Below are 21463 nucleotides of genomic sequence, written 5' to 3'. Positions count from 1 at the left end.
AGTGAAATTCACAACGGACACACATAAGAAATATTTAAAATCACATTAACTTGACTGCTTTACAGTAGTGCTGAATGCTCATCTCAATTTGTGGCTCAATATATCTAGTCAGCTCTTATGAGAACTGATCTCATGTCTCTTTAAACAAAGCGAATATCACATTTCTTTGTCATTATCATCAAATCATTTAATGATCGTGACTAATAAACATGTTGGTAAAGTCTATTCAATATATAAACTCACTGGACAAAAAATTAGTCACATGTATCATTTGTTCTCTATTACGTGGTTATGTGTCACCTTCCATAATGACAGCACAAATCCTGTCAGACTCTTGAGATTCACTCTTCCTCTAACTTTGTGCTTCTTGTCTGAGCAGAACACAACACTGACACTCCCACATTCCAGAATGACAACTGTAGGGTGTCTGTATGTGACTGGTTTAAGAGACATGGAAAACACTGACATCTTGACTGACCAGCAAATCAGCACACATCAATCTCAATTCTCAATTTGGAACAGCAGGAGAAATGCTAAAACTGTCACACAAACTTCAGCTGAAATGTGCACCCAATTTGTAGATCAGTGGGCTAGAATGGACAGGAATCTCAAAAGACTGGTGTAATCCGTACCTGACAGGACTGACACCGTTATTAAGGCAAGGGGATGTGTACATAAACAAGTAAGAAAGAAAAATCATACAACTAATTTTGTCTGGTGAGCATATGTATCTACTTCAGTTACTCTTCATCAGAAGTCATGGGAAAATGTAGTCTGTATATGGTCTGAGCATATGGTTAAAAAAAAAGCCAAAAGGGACTCTTCAAACGTTTTCCCCACACGTTACACACTATGTCTGCTTTGCAATGTAAATAGAATACTTGTGGAGTAAATAATAAATACTTGTTGCTTGAAGCACAACGGATATGAGGTTCTGTTCCTTTACTGGTGAAAACCTGTGCTCTCTCTTCTTACCAAGACCAGATGACTGTGCTTTGTTTGCTGCTTCACCAAGATTATTAAAAAAAAACTGTTTTGGGTTTTGTATGAAGTTATAGAAGCTGAACTGCTCTGTGAAATATTCCTCAAGCCATATGTACGTCTATCAACTCAGAGTGCTGTTTTAGGATCAGCTTTTGCCTCTTAATCCTGCTAAACACTATTCAAATAGATGTAAGGAGGCTGAGGCTGATCCTACACCAGCACTACAGTACATTAACATGAGCCCATTTCAATAGTGCTCACCAATAAAGCATACCAGCATTTCTGGATGTGTATTCTCTCAGGCCTATTGTGCATGTAGCTGCAAACCTTATAGAGTTTCTGCGCTGTAAGCTGACAAAACGGGCTGAAACATCGCTCCTGAGAGTGCTTAGATGACATAGGATTTCTGAAAAGTAAGACTTCATTTGACTGGTGGGTCTGAGCAGTGTCACTCAAGGTCCAGACCGTCTAAATCGTCCTTCTGTTGTCCGGCTTGTTCTCTGCCATACTGACACTGCTCCCCTTTCTCAGGATCATCAGAGAATCTCTAGATCTACGTGTCGCACCTCTGGATTGCGTTGCTGTTTTCAAAACAAGAGAATGAGTCAAATTCAGTGACATAACTAAAGCAAAATACGACTGAGATAATGTTTGAAATCAATGGTCTTTGTGAATTTTGGTCAAATTCATTAGCATAATGTATAATAAAATAAAAATCCATATGCTTTGATGAATGGCTTTCACTAAAGTTTACTGCAGTCAAAATGAACATCTCTTTAGACTTCTAGGATAGCTTACATTCTGCATCTACATTACATGCTGCATTTCTCTCAGTCAAAATACAACACAGAGAGAGGGAAGTATCTCCCAGTTTATTTTTCAGTTTCCTCTGATTGCACGTTTTTGTGCTGTCTGTTGTATTTAGAGCTAAATCTACCCTGACAGAACAGGTTCAGCCTCTATATAAGACAGGAAGCACTGATGCAGTGTCTGTAAGTAGAGGGACACGGTGGTCCAAAATCACCTCTCACATTAGGCTGCCAGAAGTAAGAGACAATTTTAATCAAGCACCTTGTGTTCATCTGTCACTCTAATTAGTGATCTTATGAGCAGATCTGAATTAAAATAGGACACGTATAAAATTGAATGTAAAAGTTTAGGCCCCTTTAAATAACATGTTTGTTGATTTTCAAAGTGAAAGTAAGTTATACATCCTCTAAAGAAAACACATTTCTGCACTATTTTATAATTGTTATATATTGAAAAAAAAAATCGTGTAATAACTTTTTTCCTATATGTTAAACTGTGCACTAAAATTTGTTCATTTTGACTTCAGGGATCAAATGTTTACATAGTTTCCTGTAGAGCAGGGGTGTCCAATCTTATCTGCAAAGGGCCGGTGTGGCTGCAGGTTTTCACTTCAACAAAGCAAGAGGTCACCTGATGAAACATTTGAAGACTATGACTGACTGATTTAACAAGTGGAGTCAGGTGTGCTCCAGCTTGTTTGGAGTGAAAACCTGCAGCCACACTGGCCCTTTGCAGATAAGATTGGACACCCATGCTGTAGGTGTGTGACTGGGGTGTTCAAGCATATGACGGTTTTGCATAGGTGTTGTGTGAGAGTAAGAGAGTGGCCCTGTTTACACTTGGCATTAAAATGCATCCCATGTTCTCTGCATGAGCATTTAAAAGATATCAAGATATCATATCACACAGTGTTCTGATCTAGCTGTCCTAATCCTGAGGTAGTCAAGCATGCATTATGTTCAGATCTGTGTGTATGTGTAAACACAATGCGGCCAGCTTGGCTACATTTGTGGTCTAACGTCACACGTGCATCATTCACACCTTCTGATATCGTTGTTGCCTCTCTCGATAAACATGTTTAGCCGTCTGCAAGTGTTTAGAATTACAAACAAGAAAGTTGAAAAGCCACTGCTGCCTGTGAAGGACCATAAAATTTTCTCACCACTCCTGCCAGTGACTCTAACCCATATTTTTCTTGACTGTGCTTCAGTCATTATCCAAATGCCAAAGCTACATTTGAAAAGGGGAAGTGTAAATGTGCCTTCTCTTGATCCAATGATGATCGAATGTGAATGCCAATTGTTAAAAAGGGCCAGAGTGAGATGGTCACAAACCTTGAGCTCTTTCTCTAAACGATCCACTTCTGCTCCCAGGGTGTCGATGATGTTCTCCCCATGCTTCAGCATGAAAGATTCCAACTCCTCTGGAGTTTTCACCTGCTGAATGTCCTATATTGTAGAACCCAGCCACAAAACACATGCACAGTTCAGATGTCTGGTAGTTCAAATATGCTGTCAAATGCTGTATATTTGTCAATGAAGGCAAATATTGTTACATGAATATTTCAATTACATATTACTTTCACACCACTCCAGAAATATACTTATTTGAAGCTAATTATCATTACAAACAGAGGTGAAATCAACTGTCTAATGAAATTGGTCTTCATAGTCAAGCCTATGGCAAGCTTTCTGAAATGTGCAGTATTGCGTTGATGGTGTTATTACACCTGAGGTCAGACTGCCCAGAGCCCAGAGTTTTGTCACTAGCATCAACACTGAAAGCAGTGCAGTGAGTTCACTTTTTCAGTGTTGTCGTTCTGAACATACATGTAGGATCTGGTCAATGTCCTGCTTTTCCAGATAGGATCGCGTAACCACCCGCCCGTCAAAGTCCACCTCTGCCTTGAACCGCACTGTACTCAGCCCCATATCTGTGGCCTTCACATCGTGAATCGCCCTGAGAACACAATGCAACCAGATATATACACTAGTACCATAAGCACTCACTTGCCACAATGCAGAATCACTATTAACAGACGGGATTAACCCCTTAAAATCCCAGGCTTATTACAACCTAAAGGCTCTTTATTCAGTAACTACATGTACTCCAATGCAAACTGTCTGACCGGCCCTATCCTTTTAATACGTTAAACGAGGACAAAGTTCTGTGCCTTGTATTCCAGCAATAAGAAAAATCTCTAATTAGCAGGGTGATGCTTCTGCTCTTGACAGAGTGGCGGAGACTGACCTGACAGCAGGGTCACTCTCCAGGAACTCTGTTAGCTTCTGGACGTGCTCGGCCCGAATGGAGCGGCCCAGCAGAGCCTCAGTGTTGGTGTAGATGAGGAATGCTGAGACTGTGCCCAGTAGAGTGCCCACACCCAGAGAACCCAGGCTGTCATAATACGGATTACCTGAGAGAGAGAGAGAGAGAGAGAGAGAGAGAGAGAGAGAGAGAGAGAGAGAGAGAGAGAGAGAGATATTAGTCAGTACCTAACAAAACAGTGGCACGTTAAATCTCTTCTCAATAGTCAGTAACGGTTCCAGTTAATATTTTAAATATTTTTAATATTTTATATTTAAACCTTATTCTCTGTTCATATTACTCTTTTGTTATTGTTTGCTATCCGGTGTCGACCAGAGGAGGATGGGTTCCCCTTTTGAGTCTTGGTTCCTCTCAAGGTTTTTTTCCTCTTGCTCTTAGAGAGTTTTTCCTTGCCACTGTTGCCACTGGCTTGCTCATGGGGGCTTGGACCCGGAATTTTCTGAAAAGCTGCTTTGTGACAACGTCTGTTGTAAAAAGTGCTTTATAAATAAACTTTGACTTGACTTTGTTCAGCGATGCTGTAGATGAACATGTTCTTCACCAATTTAAGCGTTTTTTTTTCTCTATGTGATGTGTCACGTTTTGTCTTCATTTACATACATTTAAAAATGGATTATAGCCTCAGTCTTGTGCTAATGAGTGGGTGCTGACCTGAGCAGTAGTAGGGACAAGCAACAGAGCAAAAACATATCATGATCCATGATACATTATACTTACCACAGTATTTTATTTTTCTGGGGGCTGATGAACATCAGCAAAATCTCAATGACACATTTAAACTTTTTTCGCCCCAAAAAAACACAGAACAAAACAAAAAAACTCCAACAATAGTAGCAGACTGTTTTTCCCCAGTGTCAATGCACCTCAATGTCAATGCTGCACCTCACTACATCCAGATGAACTAATTATGCTCTCATGATGGCACATGCTAAATTCAAACTTGTGATCTGCCAATAAGATGGCAAAAAGCTTACACAGCTACACCACTTGGAGCTCATGTTCAATCCCTTTTCAATAGACAGACATACAAGAGGAAATCTAGGAACATGCAGTTGTTCAGCGTTCTTTAAGCACTAAAAGTATCTACAGTGTACAGAAAAGCAGAAAGGCTTATCACAGCACAATTTACTGTGATAATTTCAACATATCATCAACCACTGAAATTGAGTACTACAAGTATCCTAAAATACTAAATGTATACTAAAGAATATCAAAAGTAAGCAATGAGTCGTGTTTACCTGTGAGTGAGGTCAGACCCATACATCCAGCAGCCAGCACCACTCCCAGAACAGCTGCAGCATCCTCTAGCAGGACCACGTTGGTGCTGGGGTCCCGACTCTGCATAACTGAAACACAAGCGTCCAGCTCAGCGATAAATAACAAGTCACCTCTGCTAACTCAGACAAATGCTCTCCGCTCCAGAACATTCGGGCTAAATACACAAGCCAAGAGCAACAATGGCTCAGTGTGTTAGCCGAGTTGCAGCACTCCTGGAGCAATTTCATAATGTCTTGCACAAGCACTGTAGCCTTGAAACAAAGCAAACCTGCTCAACTGCTCTACTATTACACAAGGTATTAAAAAAAGCAACACAAATAAAACCCAAGTTTAACATTAAAGTTTGAATTGATTAGTTGAACTGATGAAAGTCTTTCGCACCATATTCATAGAAGGACACTCCTTGCTTGTGGGCACTCTTCCTGATCTCATTAATAGCCACCAGTAGTGTTGCTGCAAGAAGGAACCATATAAGAACCATAAAGTTATACATAAGGTGTAATATATATGCTTAAAATTAACATTTACGAAAGAAGCCCCATCAAACTGTGACATTTATCAAGATGAAACATTACCTCCTTCAGAAACCAGAGATCCAGCCAAAATACAATATGCCTGCAACACAAGAATAGATATTATAGATAAAGAAGGTCACACACAGCAAAACAGGTAATGTTTTCTCCAACAATCAAAAACGGGTGGCCACTAACCCAAAGCAGTGATTCCATTGGTTGAGGGTGCAGAAGTCCCATAATACCGTGATACCAGGACAGGCCAGCTCCCATCATGAAAATGCCCACTCCACTAATGAGGGAGGCGATGTAGCGCATGTTGGAGAAGCCGTATCTTTGAGAGACAGAAGAGAATAAGAAAATAAGCACCTCTACTGAGTCTCAATAACTCATTCAGACAATTATCAATTCACATTAACTGTAACGCATAAAGAAGCACTGAAGTGACTGAGCTCTTACGGGTGCACGGCGTCTGGGTTGCGAACAGACTGACTGATGCCCAGTGCAAGGAGTGCCTGATGTTTAGAGAGGAAAGCACAGGCATAAGGCATGTAAAACATAAATTCATAAAAACCAAATACTACAGGTAAAGTCATTACTGCTACTGGAAAAAAAAGGAGAAAAGTGCAGCACAAGTGCATTATCCCTTTAAAGCATAGCTGTTTCTCTGCCTGCCTGTTCATATCTGGGGTTATTAGCAGCCCTGCACTTTTATAAAAGCAAGCTTTTATTTGCTAATATCAGAATAAATACAACTAACATTAATACAATAAGTAGTGATTTAGTGATGTCAATGTTTTTGTTTAACTATTTCCAAACCCCACGCTGAGGAACCCTAGGTACTGTTTGTAGTTATCATCAAATACCTGGTTTGATTGATCAATGCTTCATTATATTAATTCAGGTGTGCTGGAGGTGGATTTGAGCAAACAGATATGATGGTTGAGAACTTCAAAGGAAAATGTGAAACCAAACCTATGTTCTTCTTACCAGCTCACGAGATATTAAGTACTTTTTTAAAAATAAGACATTCTTCTTCCTTTTCTGCATTAATGCTTGTTTGTATTTATTACAGTGTATAAACAAAAACACAGTTTGCTCAGGTGGCTAAGACTTTTCCACAGTAATGCACATCTAAAACAACTTGATCGACACACTACTGGCAATAAAGAAACAATATAACAAAAAATATGTTCTGGCACTTCAAAGGGACAGGGAGGAGGGAGGATTAGGTCAGGGTCAGGGTTGAGGCAAGAGCATATCAAAGTGTTTGTGTGCGCAAGTGAGTGAGAGAGAGAGCGAGAGAGAAAGTGTGAGTGACATAGAGGAGAAGTGAGAGAAAGAGGAAACTGAGAGCATGAGAAATGAAGAGAAGAAGAAAAATAGAAAAAGACAAAGTGAAAGGAACAGAGAAAAAACAGCAATAAAGTGAGGTGATGGAGATGAGGTAGAGAGATTTGTAGAGGAAAAGAAAAAGAGAGACAGGAAGAGAGAGAATGAGAGAGCTATGAGAAGTGAGAGATGGGGGGAGGGAGGTGGAGAGAGAGAGAGAGAGAGAGAGAGAGAGAGAGAGAAACAGAAGAAGTAAGAGAGACAGAGACAGGCAGAGAGATAAGACAAAAGTGAGAGAGAAGCAGAAAGAATGATAGAGAAAGGTAGAGAGAACATATTACCTGATTACAGGTATCAGCCAGGGAGTGGATGGCCTCTGAGAACATGCTGGCTGATCCTGTATAAACCCAGGCCAGGAGTTTGAAGAAGAAATTCAGTCCATTTCTGAGGATCAGTAACAGAATGAATTAATCTCAGACATAGTCACACGTATTCCTCTAAACCTCTGAACACTGCATTGTAGCGAAACAGCAACCGTGATATGATACAATTAGCATAGCATTGTAGAAATCCTACTTTCAATTTCAGACTGTTAACCTTACATACATTTTACAGCATAGCATGGAATTCATTATCTATAACTTTGTAGACACAAATTAGGTTACAAATGGACAAAGCCTGGTTGTCTGGTGCCATCTGAAGAGAGGCATTTCACAAAGGCCTGGTGGGTCTCTCATGTGAGTGCACATGTTTTATAACTCAATCTCTCTTTAATCTAATAGAGCGACTGCACACAGCCACTCAGTCTCATTATACTGTCTCATCATCCTTCCTGCAGAACTAACACTGTCCTTAGTGAGGAATGTGTCCCAGTTTACTGAACTCAACATCTTACAACTGTACAGTTAGGTGTCTTGCTGTACAGTGTTTCAATGTACAAAGAACTCAGGCAAGACAGGAAACTCACATGCAAATAGCTACCATCACCACTTTTCCTGGGCCCTGGAGGAAAGTTGCCCTCTTTCCTGACCGAGGCTGTAGAAAGGTGTGAAATTCCAACATTTAGATGATTTCAGAAGGTGATCAGTTCATGTAGTGTGAATTATGCAAGTCATACATATATGTATAATAATACGATTTAATAGAGAAGGTAGACAAATGCTAATTAAAAAAAAAGTCCTTTCTCTTTTCCTAACAGGAGTTAAATAACAGAAATACTTCAGGCACTACAAAGTACATAGCTGCCCTACATAAATTACTTACTGCTCAACAAGTTCTCAGTGCTGTTGCAATTTCCTTCACATCATTTTTTAAATGTTTCCATGATCGTTGCATGAGGACAAAGCTTTTGTGTTTAAACAGCACAAACACATGTATTCTCACCTTTGTGTTTCCCCAGAAATCTTTGTATTCCTTCAGCAGTTTCTGATTTCTAAATATATCTAAGAAAGAGGAGATGGAAAAGAAAGAAAGAGAAAACGATAGTGGTTATTGGAACAAACATCCATTAGTCAGATGTATTTTCACAACATGCCCTATTGTGAGTAAGAACACCCTGTAAATTGTCTAGAGAAATAGAACAGATTGTTACCACTTTTTCCAAAATGGTGAGACTGGAATCATAAATTCTACACAGACTGACGGCAGCAATACTGCAAGACAAATGTCATAGTTGCTGAAAATACAGGGACAAGCAGGCATTTCACCCACCAAAGTACTGGGGTAATGCCACATCACTTTTTGATTAAGCTCAGACCACTTATTGAAAAAAAGGACACTACACTCTCCCTAACTTACTTATAACTAACCTGTAGAAACAAATGGACAGTAAATGGCAGAACCAACTAAAATCTCCATTTGAGCTGAATGATGGGATATTTCCCAAAAAGTGAAACCTAGAAGTATAAGGAGAGAAATTCTCCAGCTCACTAACCAGGTAAATACTTTAATGCAATCCACAAAATTATATTTACACACTCAAACACAGTTTGTGTTACTACACTGACATTTACTGAATGTCAGTTGCAATATGTCTTTCTGCCAGCTTGCTAGGATAGAAATGAATATTCTTCAGAGATGCTACCAGCAGTTAACAGATCTGAGCAGAGCCCAGTAAAGCACGCAGGGCCAAAACAACACTGACACTGTTCATGAAAATGCTGACTGGGATATGCTATTACATTTTAGTTATGACCTATATGTAGTGCTGAAAGTTTTAAATTAGTGAATCAGTGCCCCAGTTGTCTTTTTGTCAGCCACTGTTCCACTAGCATATTTTTTCATTAGTATTTTTTTTCAGAACCCATCATTTTTGCCCCTCCACCACTACTGGGGGTGTGGTGCCACCCTTTAATCACATGTAATTCCTACAGAAGTTGTAAGGTCAACATACTTTCTTGGTATTGTCTCTCCACCTCACTCCTGAGTTTCCTCTCTCGAGCAAGTGCCTCCATACTGCCCCAAACATCCAGAGCCCTAGAAAACATGAAAAAAAGAGTAACCAACAAATCTCTCAAAAAACCTCAACATAAAGCGATAATCAGATAAATACGAATGCTATTGTTTAGCTGGGACTACAGTACATACTTGGCCTCCACGTCTGAGCGCAGAAAGACTGTGAATGCCTCTGTGTCATCATGAGGGCTGCGTCGACGGATCTTCCTCAACTGCTCCAGGTCACTGAAGACACAAATACCCCAATACATACAGACACATCAGGAAAAAACATATGTAACGACTAAAAACAATGATGATTAATCCTGAGAGGATAAACAGCTCTGAGGAACCACAAAACTCAGCCTTTTTTACCCCATCTCAGTTGTGTTTGTGAGTGAACCTGGGTAAATAAACTGAACTGCACTTCACCTGGGTTTGAGACAGAACTCGTTCATTGCCCTGACAGCAGTGATGAAATTGTTCTGTGTGTATCTGGTGCCATATTCCCTCTTCTTCAGTACTGCCCTCACTGAAAACCCCAGAAAAACACAGGGTCACACCACAGGCCATAAGTTACAGTCACTCGCCAATCAGTTTGTGATGGCAAACTGCATTACCTTTCACTTGAATGTTTTCTGCTTTCATTAAACCTTGAGCTTTGGGTTCTTAAAAAAGGAAGGGACAGCATTAATTAATAATTAATAACCAATTATATTGTTATCATCACATATGATCAAACATAACAAGAGGACTCACTTACAGAAGGATCGCCAGCCGCTATACAGGAAATAAAGGAAAAAGCAACCATTAGACAAGCCGAGATGTAAAATGTACTCAAAGAAAAGCAAGACTGACGCAATTACCGGCCGGCTCTGTGGAGTGCTGATCAGTGGATGCTTTATCAGTGGGTTTCGGCCCATCAGGGTCCTGTGGTGGTCCATCTTTACTGCTGCCGGCAGTAGAATAGTACTGAACCTGTGCCCAAGCCAAAGAGGACCCTCTGTGGTCAGGGAAACTTAACCAAAGGCTGTGGCCCTTACCTCCGCTTTGCCAACCTGTACACAGAGAGCCAAAAGATTCACACTTAAATTAGAATACAGAAAGCAGCAAAACACATCTTTCAATAATAGAGCCTCCTTTACTCTGCAAATGCACTGAAAGATCAAGAGTTAAACGTTAAGTACACAGTTAGTCTCAATAGTGAGTATAGACCTTCAGATGAGAGCGATGCAGCCTAGAAGCTAGATCGACAAGTGTGTCACACCAATAATTTCAAGTCTGCTGAAAGTGACTTACCATGGCATGGGCGTGTTATTCTAGGAGGTAGCTGAGACAGATGTGCTCGCTGCTGCAAGTAGACCCTGCAGAAAACTTGCCATGGTCTATGGGCCAGGCAGGGGAACATCCTGGCAGTGGCAAGACTGAGAGAGTGACAATGGAACCTGCAGTGATTCACAAAGCAGGATGGAGTGAGTCAATTACTGTTTATATTTTAAAAGGTCACATAATGTACCAGACACTGTTACAGCTACATACATGCTATGAAAAACACTGTGGAAAGTGGTTGTAGGCCAGTGCAATAATACACTGAATGCATAATGCAGATGCAAAAATTGACTCTGCTCAATCATGTGCATAAGTCTATAAAATTTATTTTAAAAATCATGAAAGGATATATCTCAGCTACATTGGAGTGTACATCTACACGTTTAATAATATAGAAACTAATAAGACACCTCTGATTAATACTAAGCTATGAAATGGAAGCTAAATGGCTCTTAAATAGTAATGTACACTGTAAGACAACATAGTACCTTACAGTCCCTTTGAAGAAGCATTTAATGCCGAGCTGCCTAACCTTGTCCAAATGACATTACAACTACAACAGGGTGCAATAGATACGACAGTCAGTAAGACTTTCAGAATAACAAAATAACTGACTAATCGGGTAGATTAATTAGCTTTGTAACTAACTAGCTAAGCTGCCAAAGTAAGCCACAACCCTTACAGCGAGGAATCAGTTTCTAAAACCCGTCGATCCTCATTTAATTAAAGCTGAACTGGGAGGTGAAAACAGTGATTCGCGCTCTATTATAGCCAAGTTATGTTAACTTACTAAGTGAGATGCTGAGGAAGCTACAGACTGTTTATGTCAATAGGGCTTGTCAGTAAGTAAGTCCAGGGTGGCAGCTAGCTAACAGAGGCTAGCAAACCCTAGCTAAGAACAAGTGTCCACTGACCTAAACATCCGCTTTTCAACTAACTAGCGAGCCCTAAGCGACCCAAGAAGCAAACTGGCGAGTTGTTGTAGTGACATCAAAATAAAATAAACGGGTCATGTTGTCTCCAGTCCATCGGTGACTCGCTAAATTTGTGTTATCAGAGCTTCGGCCGGCATCTGACTCTTCCTCTAACGATAGCTAACTTAGCTAGCTAGTCGGCTAACAGCTGAAAAACAAACCAAACACGTAGTTACACGTGAAAGACATCGCAGACAGCTACATAGCATCGGGTGAAATTCATAGTATTTACCTTTATGCAGCAATTTGTCCTCCACATATCTCACTCCATCTCCTGTATCTATCTGACAGTCCGCTTGCTCACATTTCGTCCATAGCCAAACTCCATGAAAACATCCAGGGTAAGTGAGCCAGTTCTCGCGAGATCAGTGGATAATTAAGTCATCAGGGAACACATTGGGTTCATTCAAGCCATGTAACTGTAATAAACCAGCTCCGCTTTAGTTTTGCGTATTAGCATTTTAACCCATTCATGTCCAACAGTTCAATTTTGTACGATGAGGAAAAATGTCATTGAATTTGTCCTGATTGGTCTAAAGTGATAGAATTGTGTAATATGTGTGTATGAACATTTAACAGTCTCCATTAGATTTTTAAATTAGATGTCATTTTCATACTTGAATTAGGAGTCCCAGGTGTATCCGACAAATTAAGTGATAAAAACTTTTAGCCACATAGTTTGACTGAAAAAAAAAGCCAAAGAAACTTCACATTTGTGCTCCAGAAAGCTAAAATATGAACCAAAGTAAATCAAAATATCAGATAATTCTGTTAATAACTGCCCCAAAGCATCAATGCAGATAAAGCTATTTGATTGAACACAACTTAAGAATTTTTTTTAATGTACAGCTAAATCAAGAGGTTTGTTTTGCAAAACTTGTTAGCAACTCCTTCAAATACATTTAAATAAACGTCACCGAGATCAATGAGAGCTCCATTTACTGTTTACCTGGGTATTCAGGAGCACTGTCCCTCCCAGAAACCTACAGAAATCTCAGCGTGCATTTGCAGCTAATTTCTCCAGAAAATAACTTCACAGCTCTGTTTTGAGGACAAGGTTGGTGTGGGTGTGTCTGTATATTCTTCAGCAAAAAGCAATCTGAATGCTTAAGGCCTATTCAAAAGAATGCATTTTGTTTCAATGCTTTTATTGTCCAACTCTTTACAACAGTAGGGCACAAAGGAACTTGGCGCCATCGTGTGGTAGTAACTGATAGTGCATGCAATAATTTGATGGAAGCACAGGGAGATAATGTGACCAAAGAAGTTTTTATAATTGCAAAAGAAAATGCTGAATACCATAATGGAAAATGACTTATCTACAGAGTGTCTTTACTGTAACAATACAAGCAGAAAAATATATGAAAAAACACTGTAGAGTACCTAATAACATAATGACCACTAGAAAAACAAAGCCATTAGGTTTGAGCTAACGCAAATGTATATTAAGGGTAACTGGCAGATTTTCAGCATCAATCCCAATCAGATAGATTTTCAAGTTCCTGAAGCCATTCCATCTCAACCTAAACAAGACAGGAGGAAGACAGGAGGAAGAATGCACCAGATCAGTGGATACCAAAGTGCAAGTGATAACATCTAAGTAAAAATAGTATCATAATTAATCAGGGCTGTCATCATTACTCAATTAAACTCTCTTGTAAAAATAAATAATTAATTAAAATATACCTTCTCAATGAATCAGCAATCATTAGTTGGCAATGTGAATATTTAATGAATAATATCACATGTATTTAAATGATCCTTTTAGTCTCTATTACGATAAGAACAGAAAAAGAATAAGAAAAATAAGAGTAAGAAAAACAGAGCCTAATGGACACATCCTTTTAGGCTACATGCATTTTTGGACACATAATGTTTTTACTCATTACAAATATAATCAATAGTGACGGTCCTACTAATACTCCTAGCAGTATTTTGGGTAATGTAGCATTATAACTAGAGTGCATAACTAAATCGGCAAAGATTGGAATGGACAGATTTGTGCTCCATACATGCAATTTGAAATCAACTGATTTATTACATTTTTTTGGCTGATCTGTTATGCAATTTCATAATGTAAATAGTATCAGCCATGTAAGGGTACTCAAATTGAATTGTGTGCATATTAAAATGTATATCATCTTACTGATGTTGCAAGTTTGGCTTAACTGAAAGTACTGGAAATGTGCTAGTATGTTTCATGAGTTCCTTTAGCCCATACAGCATGAGCTTCAGGTTAAAAAAAGGCTAAAATATTGTCCATCAGCCACTTGGCTGTAAAATAAATCGGAATTGGCCATAAAAAATAATGATCGGTGCCTCCCTGTAACCATAACTGGCTCCTCACCTGTTGGTTTTTCAGGTCAATGTTATTTTGGGAGGTGGGTGACATCCTTGATGTGACCATTTCAGAGGACAGAAGGGTCATCTGGGGGTCCACACCTTCCCAACTGCTCTCAGAAAAACCACAATCCCCATCAATAGTCTCTGAACACCACCTCTTAGAGCTTGAAACTGGAGACTCCATCGTTTCTTTGTGAGCTCTTTTGCCAGCTCTTTTTGCTGGATGGTCACAAGCAGACAAAGAGCATGATAATCCAATAAATCAGCAACAAGCAGAGGAGAGAAACTGCTGCAGAACTGTTATCCTTATTTTAATCAACTCTCCTGGAGGCTAAATGCTAGCATTGTTATCTTATGGACTGACTGTACATTACAGGTAGGGGGATCTTCGTCACTCAGGGTGCTGGAAAAGACTCAAGTAATAGCACTTTATTTTTCCTGTTTGATGTGCTTTTTGATTGTATTTAGTTCAAGCACACTGAATTGCACTTTGTGTGTGAAATGTGCTATATAAATAAACTTGCCTTGCCTTGCCTTATAGCAGGCCACCAACAAACATATAACTGCTTTTGTAACAAAACCTTCTATCTCTAAAACGGTAACTTTATAGGAGAGGAAAAAACATTCTTAACTTGATTGTATATTTATGTAATAAGATGTTATTACAAGACATTCTGGACCATTTCTACTTGCATTCTTTACGCAATTTAAAGGGCAGCTGAAGTTTTCAATGGTGCAAAAAAAAAAAAACTAAATGAAACAAAACAGAGGTTTTGATATGACAGCAATGATATATATTTAAAATTCGAGAAAAATGAATCTTACTCTGTTCCAGTCTCTCACTGCCATTCTGCTCAGACACAACTGCCTCCACTACCTAAAAACAAGTACTGAAATTCATATTCTGACTAAACCATGTTGACAGATATAATCAGCTTCCTGGATTCCTGCAGTTTTTAACACATTCAATTTAAAAATCCACAGGAGCAAAGCAGGATGGTCAAACCATAGATGTCAAACCTTTTTAGGAGTACAACTGGTGCTGGACACAAAGCGGCCACCTATGACTCTCTGAAGAGTCTGATGCAGTGATTTGGTCAGATCACTGGTGTTCTGTACCTAAACCACAAACACAGACACATCACACATTCACACAAATGTAACATTTAACTGAAAAATATTTGTCAGAACATTCAATCTTTACTGAAGTATACTAAATTAAAATGCATATTAAAAACAGTCCCATGTGACCATAGCAGTGACCATGCACAGTCCATTAAGTTTGTTTTGAATGGCTGTGAAATACCTTCATGCTATTCAGACAGGCAGAGCGAAACTCTGCACTGCTACTGCTGCTCACAATACTGTTCACTGAACTCACAATCACGGACATGGCAGACTGCAGCTTTTCTCTGGACTACAAAAACAACATACAAATAATCACATATACACAAAAACATAAAGGAGAATGAAGAGCAGCTACAGTGATACCACAAACACTGTAATTGTGCATGTGTAGCTGAGTGTAAAAAATGATGTTAACATAAAGCAGCCTGCCTTTTTCCTGCTCAGGAATCCCCTGAGGGTGTTTTCCAGTAGAGACTGCAGAGCTGATCTCACTTTCTCCGCATTGTGCCACAGCACACTGTCCAACTGTCTGTCTAAAATCTCTTCACTCGCTTCACACATTTCAGAAAGCAAATTAGACAGTTATTATTTCACTGAAAAGATATTAAGTGTAGTCTTGCTAGGCTTGATTGATTATTGTTAATATCCTCTAGAAATCCTGTACTCTAGGCCATCAGTCTGTATTTGGCTCTAAAGTTAAAGGGGTATTCCACCAATGTATCAAAAACGTCTGCATAATTAAATAATTAAGATGTAAACAAAGTCATATTTTCCACTAACTGGGAAGTATCCAATATCGTAATAACGGTGTGTGCTATTTTTCATTTATGTATTCTAAAGTAATCAGACATATAAGTACCCAATTCTGTGCATGATGACCCCTGTCCTTTCATAGTTGTATTTCAGCTTCTAACACACCTGATCTAAGTAACTGAAGGCAGCAGAACCTTTACCTATCCCCAGGTGTCTTGGAACATGATTTTTTTTTAAATTTTTACCCAATTTTCTCCACAATTTAGTCGTCTCCAATTCCACCCGCTAGTTAGGACTCCCCCCAATAACACGATACTATCAACGCTGGGAGGGTGAAGGCTAGGACAGGCTTTCTCCGAGACCTGTGAAGCGCCACCGCATCTTTTCGAACTGCCGCTAACGCAACGTCATTGGACAGCTGAACGCGCTCGGAGGAAAGCGCCAACCGCCAGATCTGTTACGTCAGCTAACAGACGCCTGCGCTGACTAGCATCGCGCTGAGTGATGGGGGGAGAAGGAGGGGCCATCCTACCCACCCAGAGAGAGCGAGGCCAATTGTGCTCTCTTGGACTCCAGGCTACGGATGGCTGTAGTATCACCAGGGATCGAACTCGTGATCTCCTGATAACAGGGCCAACACTTAGACGGTTGCGCCACTCGGGAGCCTTGAAACATGATTTCAAGCAAAAATTCACACAGACAGGGCTTCCTCCCTCCCGCAGCACCAATTGTTCATAACTGGAAATAGAATAAGATGACTTGTACTGATGAACTCGAAGAGTTGACAGTGAAAGGGGTCTCTGTACTCCATTAGTAGAAAAAGAGTGATGGTCTGCTCCACAGTACGGACATCTGACTCCATGTTCTCACTCACAACTCGGCTACATACAGGATGTGTTTCTGAACTGCGCTCATCTTCTGTAGAAAACTCCACCTCATAGAACAGGGAGCCTGGACAGAGAATAACGTGGTTAAGTTAACCATAAGTTATTTCTCATTTATTACAACCTAAGGCTTATTATTCAGTAATTACATGCAAAACAAAACATGTTCTTAATCTCTTTTACATTAAGACAGCATAAAGTGTTTTAGAGCAACAGACCCTTAATTCACAGCTAGCATTCATGTCATCTGTACACAGTACATGTCAGAGATGGCACAATTCAGGCTGCGTTTGTTGCAGAATCAGATCAAATTTTGTTCTTGATTTCCTTTGAAAGCTAATCCAGCAGACTGGTGCCATTTTCATTACCTATCTATTATCAGACAAATGTAGGGTCACTTTCCTATTCTTTACCCTGTGCAGCATGTGTATCAGCACAGCGGACTCCAGCCAGACCCAGTTTTCCCCAGAATAGTGAGTCAGCCAGGCTCTGGAGGAAGCTCAGCTGTGTCTGTCCCTCTCCTCGTATTATTGGAATGCCACTGGGGCTATACACTAACACGTGCCACAGATGTTGAGGAAAAAAATGCTCATAAATCAGTACAAGCAAGGCCATTAGTTCATTCAGCAGATGTACACACACTTATTTAAGTGATTAGCTGATGTCACAATTCCTGTAGCCAGATAATCTACTGGAGAGGAGATGCTTTGGTATCCTCCACGTATTTCTACTAAGAACTGCACGCCAACAATTCAATCACATCAAGTTAACAAGACTGCCTTTAAATTTATGGTTTAGTCAAAAATCAAATTTACACAACTTTCCCCTCTTCCCAAATGTATTTCATCAACCAAGAAACATCTGCTACTTTGCACTGGAGCTAGGAGGCAAATGTAGCTAACAAGTTTTTGAACAATGCCAAAATAATAAAACACGCCTGCCACAAAATACTTCGTATTGTTAAATAATGTCAAACAGACTTGCTTATGTGGTTTCTGACCCTGTATGACATACTCTTACCTAATAATGTACACTGCATAGCTAAAAAAACAGTAGCAGCAGTTTGAAGTTTGTCTATACAGTGTCAGAAACCACACAAACGTGGTTTGAGACAAGTGTGTGATAATTTAGGCATGCAGTTTGTACAATGCTAATTGGCTCCAGAGCAAAACTAAAGCAGTAGAACTTCGGACACCAATCATGTCTTGGCTGATTGCCTACACTTGGGGTAGCATGAAAATTGTGTATATTTGATTTGGCTGAACCATCACTTTAAGTGTTCTTGTCAGTTAGTAAAATATAAAGACCAAATATTATGACTGAGATCTAAACTCTGTACCACTAAGCACTGTTGCCTTAAATGTAAAATGAAAATCAACAGTGAGTCTCCTCTTTACATTATAAAGGATATGCGTATGTGTGAGAGACGTGATGGCCAGTTGGGGTACTGGTTCATGCAGGGTCCAAGAGTTGCTAGGCTAGTGACATTCATCTCCCCACACAGCCCAGCCTCCACAGCTTCAGAGGGAAGCAACAGAGTGAGTCTCTCCCCCAAAACTAGATGCATCTGGCAACAGGAAGGGAAACACCCTACATAGAACGGACTCCTGAGAAAAACATCACACACAAAGAAAGCATTGATTTTTGCCTCATACTGAAAACGATGAAGCTTAAAAAGTCAATATATAGATTCAACTCTAATGGAGTCTGTCATGGTTTCACACCCATCCAGACTGACCTTTGTCCTTGAGATCAGTTTTGATGTCAGTAAAAGACATTTATGTTATACAGTCGTATCCAAAAGTTGGAACACACCTAGTCAAATGACATGTTTTGTTGATTTGAGTGAAATCAAGTAAAAGTGAAAATAAGTTAGCAGATCCTCTACAGGAAACGACCCTAAATGTGGAAGATTTTCTGCAAATTGATGTGCAAATTTCTACTTACTTGCCGAGTTTAACATACTGGAAAAAATAAAACATAAAATATAAAATGTGGCATAACTTTTGCACAGGCCACATTTTATATTTTATTTCCCCCCCAATATGTCAAATTCAGCAAATAAACAGCAACTGTGCATTCAAATGTGCAGAAGTGTGTTCTCTGTGGAGAATGTGTACTTATTTTCACTTCAACAAAATCAACAAAATGTGTAATTTGATCAGGGACGTCCAAAATTTCAGCACACGACTTTATCAAGGCTTATATAAACCAGTGGATTGCAGACTATGCTACGTGTTTACTGTTACTGTAGAAAAGGAAGGACAAACCGGACATATGACGTAGTGTCTCTGGCAATAAAATGATCCATCACTGATTTTGGACGTCTACTCTTGAAACTACAAATGAAAACAGGAACATTTCAAAAAGTGTAACAACACAGGCTCTTATGACGACACGTATCAGAGCAGCAGTGAAAAGGTAAGTGTGATTAACTGATCTTTTAATTTTACCTGAATGTTTGCTGGTGTGTGTATTCTTTATTCTTCACTTTGAAAATAATTGTGATCTGCTTAAGATAAACAAAACCAGCTAGGCACAAAGATAATGATATTAATAATAAAAATAGCATGACTGAAAGTGACAGATTCCTTTATGTTCAATGTAAATTACACATTTTGAACTTGAGGCTGGGGTTAGCTTTAGAGTTTGGTGTCTTTGGTCTGACCTGTGAGTTAACCAGGCTGACTCTCTGAAGAAATCTCTCAGTTTCAGTCTCCACATCTTGGCTATCCTGGTCTACCTATCAGTGATGGAATCAAAAGCACAAGAGATCACAGTTCAGAGCACTTGCGGGTGCAAAATTCACATTGCATCAGTGACAAATATACAAACCTGGAACGAGCAGATGAAATATAAAGACCCAAAGTTGTCTGAGAACTTGCAGAGCTCTTCTTCATAAGGACAGTCACAGAGAGAGATAAAAGAGGAAAGGGTCTCTACAATCTCTGAAAAAGAACCGAAAACAAGGAACAGCTATCTGATAATCTGAACACTGAGCCATCTGATCTCAGCCAACTCCAAGAAGCAAAGAATAAAAACCTGTCATTCTGCCTTTTCTGGAAACTCTGACAAACCACCGACCAGCAGCTGCAACTGTGAACAAGAAAATGTGTTAATTCTACATACAATGAACAAAACGAAAGAAACAATAAAGTAAGGTACATTTACTCAGGATCTGCAGAAATAAATATACTATCTACTACAGTATATAACCATACTTTGCAGCATGGAGGGCGACAAACCCCTATTAATACTCTTAAAACGCTGTATGAACAGGTGTCTACAAAGTTTTGGACATATAAAGTAAGTCTAAGTTAATATTTTTGTACCAGTGTACGTCAGCCGTCTGTGAGTCAGCAAACCGGACTGAGTGGACAGAAGAACCAGTAAACCTCCTCGACTCTGAGCCTTATTCTGTTTATACACACTATGGCGGCAGAGAAACATCACCAGCCTAATAACCTGAAAGAAATTTAACAACTGTTACCACTAATATTACTAAGCGCGTTTAGATATTGAACAAGTACTCAGTTGTTGATGTTGACAGCGAGTCGAGCCGAGCCGTGCCATGAAGTGGAAAAGTGGCTATAGTTAAGCTAGTTGTATTAGCTCACTAGCAATCGTACTGTTAGCTGACGTAACCTAGCCTAGCTAAGCTACATTATTCGTGCTGACCACACAAGCATTATTAGAGTTCAACGTGTTGTAGTGGTTGACTATTTTGTCTTTAGAATAACACAGACGAGTAATTTAGCTTATTATTATCCAATTTGGTTTATTTTCTCTTGCTACTTAGTCACCTGTTGTAGCTCAGATAACATTTTCTCTGACGCTCTGGCGCCGCAGTCTCCCAGAGAGTTCCCGTCAGAGCCGTGAAGGCCACACTTTTAAAGGGCACATATAAACCTTTTTTCTGCGTTTTATTTTTCCCGAGATCCATTTATGACGTGTTTCTTTTAATTATGGCGTTTTTTTATTTACCAAAAACATATTTCATTTTACATGACCATTTCCAACTTTTCTTTATCTCTTAGAATTAAACAGTTTGTGTTACTGTGCCTTTAAAGGGGAATTCCACCAATTAAGAAAATCTACATAGTTCAGTATTTGAGCTGTAAACAAAGTCATTGAGTGCTTCGATGTAAAATGATGCATTGTAGAAATACTTAAAAACAGTTTATTTTACAGTGGTGGTTAGGAACCAGGGGTTGTGATGTCTACAATGTCTACAGTGATGCTGAGAGCGATAAAGATCATTTTAAAACAAGCTTTCTTTGGATACTATTTTGCCTTACAATACCCTCCACTCCACCATGAATGTATTTTGAAAAGTGTATGTCAGGCCAAAACCTGATCTCAAAACTCCTACTAG

General features: G+C 39.5%; 2 protein-coding genes across 3 annotated transcripts; both read right to left on the bottom strand.

Annotated features, from left to right (window-relative positions):
- Nucleotides 1-909: 909 nt before the first annotated feature.
- slc30a9 (solute carrier family 30 member 9) lies at nucleotides 910-12338 on the bottom strand. Of its 2 annotated transcripts, XM_036568424.1 has the most exons (20): nucleotides 12213-12338; nucleotides 10977-11122; nucleotides 10544-10735; nucleotides 10441-10457; nucleotides 10298-10346; nucleotides 10110-10209; nucleotides 9831-9923; nucleotides 9637-9719; nucleotides 8628-8686; nucleotides 8212-8279; nucleotides 7586-7688; nucleotides 6372-6427; nucleotides 6111-6246; nucleotides 5976-6015; nucleotides 5782-5853; nucleotides 5361-5468; nucleotides 4045-4210; nucleotides 3624-3753; nucleotides 3129-3242; nucleotides 910-1565 (listed from the first exon to the last, which is right to left on the bottom strand). In XM_036568424.1, exons 2-20 carry the CDS (start codon nucleotides 11083-11085, stop codon nucleotides 1521-1523), a joined length of 1740 nt encoding a protein of 579 aa, XP_036424317.1. In that variant the 5' UTR covers nucleotides 11086-11122; nucleotides 12213-12338; the 3' UTR covers nucleotides 910-1520. The 2 variants fall into 2 exon arrangements, with proteins under 2 accessions (XP_036424317.1, XP_036424318.1); XM_036568425.1 differs by lacking the exons at nucleotides 10441-10457; nucleotides 12213-12338 and having other exon boundaries at nucleotides 10298-10330; nucleotides 10532-10735.
- A 1114-nt stretch (nucleotides 12339-13452) lies between these two features.
- Nucleotides 13453-20912, bottom strand: zgc:195212 (DUF4554 domain-containing protein). Its single transcript, XM_036567954.1, has 16 exons — nucleotides 20892-20912; nucleotides 20421-20553; nucleotides 20131-20184; nucleotides 19924-20036; nucleotides 19757-19831; nucleotides 19542-19597; nucleotides 19359-19418; nucleotides 18500-18695; nucleotides 17502-17649; nucleotides 16970-17155; nucleotides 15881-16002; nucleotides 15630-15740; nucleotides 15344-15442; nucleotides 15149-15200; nucleotides 14328-14533; nucleotides 13453-13503 (listed from the first exon to the last, which is right to left on the bottom strand). The coding sequence occupies exons 1-16, from the start codon at nucleotides 20910-20912 to the stop codon at nucleotides 13453-13455; spliced, it is 1683 nt and encodes a 560-aa protein (XP_036423847.1).
- Between the last annotated feature and the right edge of the window lie 551 nt (nucleotides 20913-21463).

This window comes from Colossoma macropomum, unplaced genomic scaffold, assembly GCF_904425465.1.
Source record: "Colossoma macropomum unplaced genomic scaffold, Colossoma_macropomum, whole genome shotgun sequence".
Classification (NCBI taxonomy): Eukaryota; Metazoa; Chordata; class Actinopteri; order Characiformes; family Serrasalmidae; genus Colossoma; species Colossoma macropomum.
This window is presented reverse-complemented; position numbering and strand designations above follow the sequence as displayed.